This window comes from Emiliania huxleyi (genome assembly GCF_000372725.1).
Source record: "Emiliania huxleyi CCMP1516 chromosome Unknown EMIHUscaffold_1563, whole genome shotgun sequence".
NCBI lineage: Eukaryota > Haptophyta > Isochrysidales > Noelaerhabdaceae > Emiliania > Emiliania huxleyi.
This window is the reverse complement of record NW_005201021.1, coordinates 1-5,414: the sequence shown is the minus strand read 5'-3', so window position 1 is coordinate 5,414 and position 5,414 is coordinate 1. Positions and strand designations below refer to the sequence as shown.

Below are 5,414 nucleotides of genomic sequence, written 5' to 3'. Positions count from 1 at the left end.
AAGGGAAAAAAAAAAACACAGGGACGAAAAAAAAAAAAAAAAAAAAAAAAAAAAAAAAAGCACTTTCGCCGTCCGCGCATCAACACGGACCGGCTAGGTCAGGCTCGGTGCTGTACCTGTCAGTCCTCACTCAACGCTCTTCCATCAGCGACGCCTCCTTCACCGGCAACGACGGTGTCACGATCCAGACCGACTCGCCGATAGACTGGGACTGCCGCTTGGGCAGCTGGATGCCGACCGAGGGCGCCTTGAAGGGCGACGTCAACGCTCCCGAGTGCTACCTTTGCCCCGCTGGCTACTTTGGGAACACGAGCGGCCTCACCACATCCTTCTGCAGCGGCCAGTGCACCAGGGGCCACTATTGCGAAAAGGGTACCGCCGACCCTCAGCCCTGCCCTCCCGGTCGACACTCGCCAGTCATCGGGGCGCCCAGCCAGGAATTTTGCCTCCGTTGCGCCCCCGGCCAGCACCAGCCCCTCTCAGCCCAAGCGCAATGCCTCATCTGCCCCGCCGGCTCCTTCTCTCCCGACGTCGGCCTCTCCGCCTGCGACCCTTGCCCGCGCGGAGGCTACTGCGAGGAGGCTGGCGCCGCCACACGCATGGTCTGGGAGCCCTGTCCCGCGGGCAGCTTCAACCCGGCCAACGGTTCCAGCTCGAGCGCCGCGTGCGAGCTCTGTCCCGCCGGCACCGCGAGCGCAACACAGGGTGCGGAAAGCAGCGACACGTGCGCGCCGTGCGCTCCGGGTAGCATCGCCCCCTCGGCCAACATGTCCGCGTGCAAGCCGTGCCCCAAAGGCAATTACGCAGCCTCCACCACCGCGTGTGAGGAGTGCGAGGCGGGCAGCTACGCGGCGAGCGGGGGCCTCTCGCAGTGCACTCTCTGCCCCCACCCCCTCAGCTCCAAGAGCGGCGACGTCACCTGCTCCATCTGCAAGGAGGGCTTCTACTTGAAGGACTCGAGCGCCGATCCAGACGACATCTTTGAGAACCCGACCGAGCACTGCAGGCCGTGCCCGCCCAACGCCAACTGCAGCGCCGGCACCGCTCTCGCGTCCCTCGGCGTGGGCGCCGGCTACTGGCGCGCCTCCAACGCCACCTCGGAGCTCCACCGCTGTGACTCAGAGACATGTGCTGGTGGCTCCGGCCAGCCCTCCCACGGCCGCCGCCTCACCGACGGAGATGACGACCCCTACTGCACCGCCGGCCACACCGGGCCGCTCTGCGAGGTTTGCGTCGCGGACTCGGACTACTTTAGCTCTGCCGAGGGGCGCTGCGTCGCCTGCCCCTCGACGGCTCGCTCCGCCGGCGTTCTTGCCATATTTGCCATCGTCATCGCAGCGCTCGCTGCCGCCTACGCTCGGCTCCGCCACCTCCCCTTCTCCCGCCGCCTCCGGAGGCGGGCCACCCGCATCGAGTCCGCGGTCGGCCTGCAGCCCAAGTTCAAGGTCTTCGTCAGCTTCTACCAGGTGAGCAGCGCCCTCGGCCTCGTCTACGGCGTCCGCCTCCACGGGCGCTTTACGCGCTGGCTCGACGTGCTCAAGCTGTTCAGCCTGGACCTGTTTGACGTTGCCATCCCCGGCCCCTGCATCGGAGCCATGAGCACGCGGCTGCTCGTCGCGGGCACCTGGCCGTACGGCGCTGTCGCCTTCGTGTCGCTCGCCATTGTGGCGGCGGCGGTACTCAATGTCAAGCAGAAGCAGGCATTCGACCGCCAGCTGCTCGGCCGCCTCCTTTACTGGGCGATCTTCATCTTCTACCTCGTGCTTCCCTCCGTCTCGCGCTCCATCTTCAGTGCGAGGCTGTGCGAGTCCTTTCGCTACGACGACGCGACAGGCCAGCGCATCAGCTACCTGCTTGCCGACCTGGCGCTCACGTGCGATGCCGGCCCGACGTGGGAAGACGAGACTGTGAGGGGACTCGCGCCGTACTTTTGGGCCTACTTCGCTCTCTGGCCCGTCCTCGTGCCGCTCGGCTTCTTGGCACTGCTGCTCCGCGTCCGCAAGCCCGTGGCTGCGCAGCGCGCAACGCCGCTCTCTCGTGCGACGAGCTTCCTCTGGCGGGACTACTCTGCCCGCTTCCTCTTCTGGGAGGTGTTCGACCTGTTCCGCAAGATCTTCCTCACCTCGATGGTGCTCTTCATCGACCACGAGTACGGCGCGAGGAAGTTGCTGCGCACCGTGGTCGCCGCCATCGTCTCGGCCATGTTTCTCACCATTCTCGCGCTCGCCCGCCCCTACCGGCGCTTCGACGACCTCTGCCTCGCGTGCATCGCCAACTTGCTGCTTACCTGCTGCTTCGCGTCGGGAGTGGTCATCCAGGTCCGCGATGGCAATTCCTCGCGCTCCCTCGCGCTCCCCCACGCTCCCTCTTGACTTCCGCAACCTCACACCACCCGCCCCCCGCCACCGCAGCTCTGCGACAGCACCGTGCACGAAGACATGTGCTACGAACTCGTTGGCTACAAGACCTCGCGCGGCGCCACCACCTTTGCCGTCGCCCTCACCGCAGTCATGCTCGCCGTCTCGCTAGCCGTCATCCTCATATCGGCGGTCAGCGCCTCGAGGGTGAAGACCATGCGGCTCGTCTCGTCGAAGCGCGAGCCGATGCGCGACGGCATCACCCTCGCCGACGGCCAGGAGTGGCACCTCTTCCTCAGCCATGTCTGGAGCACGGGCCAGGTTTGTCACTTCCTTGCCCCACCGCTTTGCGTGTGTGGTGAAGGCACCTCACCTGCCTTTCCTTGTGTGTAGGACGCCGTCGCCGTCATCAAGAACGAGCTCCAGCAGCTCCTGCCCGGCTGCGAGATCTTCCTCGACATCGACGACCTCAAAAACATCGGAGAGCTGGAGGCGTACATTCGTCGCTCGCAGGTGGTGCTCTGCTTCCTGTCGCGGGGCTACCTGCGCTCGACGAACTGCCTGCGAGAGGTCCGCGCCGCGCTGGAGATGGGCAAGCCGCTCGTGCTCGTCCACGAGGCAGACCCGGACAAGGGCGGAGGCACGCTCGCCGAGCTGCGGTCCGAGTGCCCCGAGGAGCTGCAGGCCGCCATCTTTGAGGCCGGCTGGCCGATGGCGGTGTGGCATCGGATCGAGGCCTTCCAGCACGTCTCGCTCAAGGTCATCGCCGAGGCGCTACTGCTGAAGACGCCAAAGTACGCGGGCGAGGACGAGCTGCCCCTGTGCATCCCGGGCGAGATCCGAGCCGACGGCCTCGCCTTCCCCAAGCCGGTGATTCTCTGGGCCTCGACGTTGAACGCCGGGGCGCGAGAGCTCGCCAATTCGGTCGCGGCGGCCGTGGCTGGCGGCATCTCGATCACCGACGCAGCGCCCTCGCGCCTATCCGCGCTGCCTCGCTCCTCGCGCTCCTCGCGCCTCTCCTCGCTCCTCCCTTCGCTATCTCGACGCGCGAGAAGAGAAGGCGGCGGCGAGGCGACGCACATGCTGCTCTACCTGAACAGGTTGACGTGGGCCGGCGATGGCGCCGAGGCGCTCGCAGAGCAGGTGCGCGCCGCGCGCCGCGCCAAGCTGCCGATCGTAATGGCGCACGAGAATGACGCCGTCCGCAACGGCTGCATCTTTGGGCACTTTTTCGAGGTAACGCCGCGCGACCTTATTGCCGATGGGCTGTACCACGACCTCGCCATCGGCTGCCACGCGGACCCGCACCGACAGGTGTCGCTCGCCCTGCTCGCAAAGGCGCTCGGCGCGACCAAGCAGACAGCCCAGTCGCGCGTGCATCGCGTCACCGCCCTCGCTCTAACGATCCGCGGCTCCTTGACAAAGACGAAGCCGTCGAATGGCGACGACCTTGTGGAAGCGTCAGCGACGCAGGCCCGCCAGATCGTCTGAGCGGATACATACCCCACTGTAAGTGCGCACTCCCGTGCTTGTGCCGCCTCCCGTATACTTGTGCCGACTCCCGTGCTTGTGCCGCGAGTTTATTGCATTCTAAATTCTTTTTTGTCAATCAAGCTCCAAACTCCATGGATGGATGGAGATAGATGGCGCCACCGCCAGTGTGCGCAGTCAGTGGCTCAACCTACGTCAGTACGCGTTGGCGAGGTGGCCCGCGACGTCATTTGTGTTGCAAAATTCTTTTGCAACGTTAGCAGGAAAATCGAATCAGATGCCATTCCCTGCCGATGCAGATTGCCCATCCGCGTTGCGTTTTCGGGTTCGAAGTTTGCCGCTCCTTTGGCGCGTGACCCCTGCCAGGGCCCACAGCTGCAACACCCAACACGCGCCAGGTTGGTTAGTCAAACGATCTGATGAGCGATGTGATCGAACGCCGTGCCAACCCCCACCGCCTCCTCGCCCGCCTCCGCCTCCTCCGCCATCCCCTTCCTTGCTCCCCCCCCCCCGCCGCCGTTACCTCCCCCACCCCCTTCCTCGCCGTTACCGTCGCCACCTCATCCGTTGCCGCCGACACCGAGCCCTCCGCCTCCTCCGCCGCCTCCCTCTCCACAGCCGTTGTCGCCACCTCCACCATCACCCTCCCCCCCCTCTCCACCACCTCCCTCGCTGCCGCCGCCTCTGCAACCAGGAGAGGGGAGCCCCTTCGGATGGGGGGTGGGGAGATCGGGCGGAGGGGCCCTGAGTGGCGATGTCGGGGGAGAGTGTACGTGTCATGCTTGTGTCTGTGGTGTTTACTAGCTCCGAGTAGAGGGGGCGTTCCGCCGCTAGGGGACACCCAAAGCGCAGAACCAACCCTCGGAGAACCGTGTTTACTTTACGGCCCTTTCCCTGCGAACGCGCACCCCCGCCCCTAGCTAGGGGTCAGGGCTCTCTAGCCCGTAGCCCGATGCCGATCATCCGGCTCGCTGGGCGCGCTTCTTAGCTCCCCGGCCCTGGATGTGAGGTTACTGACTGCACTCCAAGTGCTCCAAGGAGAGTACCACCAACCATCACTCTAGTTACCCCATCTTCACCCATCGAGTGATTTCTTTTTTAGTTTCCCATAAGTAAGGTAGAGACGATCGAGGGGTCCCGTACCATGCGGAATCGACCCTATCCAGTGCTCAAGTGCTCAAGGTAGGTAGGTAGGTAGGTAGGTAGGATTGGTAGGTAGGTAGGGGCAGGGGCCGACGTTTTTGCAGAATTTCATGATGACGTACGGCCAAGCAAGAAGTACACACACCTGGTCGCTGGTGTCGAGCCTGTCTGCTGTGAGAGAGAGTTGTGTTCGTTAAATTATTTTTGAGCCACTTCAAAATTCTTTTTTGCACGACACTGTGTTACCTGTGTTAGTGCCAGTGCGCGCCAGTCCCGTGCCCAGTGTCGTGCGAGGGAGTTTTTTGTAAAATTCTTTTTGCCACGGTGCTCGCGGATTCGACCATCCGCCTTCTGACTGCGAATCCGACGACGGCTTCAGTGAGGACGACGGCTTCTATTATAAGCCGTCGTCCGCGCTTTGCC

The 5,414-nt window shown here is 64.2% G+C and overlaps 1 protein-coding gene across 1 annotated transcript; it reads left to right on the top strand.

The window, feature by feature from the left end:
- Positions 1-3,184: 3,184 nt before the first annotated feature.
- On the top strand, positions 3,185-3,968 carry EMIHUDRAFT_425648 (hypothetical protein; the record flags this gene model as incomplete). Its single annotated transcript, XM_005785923.1, has 2 exons — positions 3,185-3,869; positions 3,911-3,968. A coding segment is annotated over one exon (345 nt), but the record flags the coding sequence as incomplete, so codon positions are not given.
- Between the last annotated feature and the right edge of the window lie 1,446 nt (positions 3,969-5,414).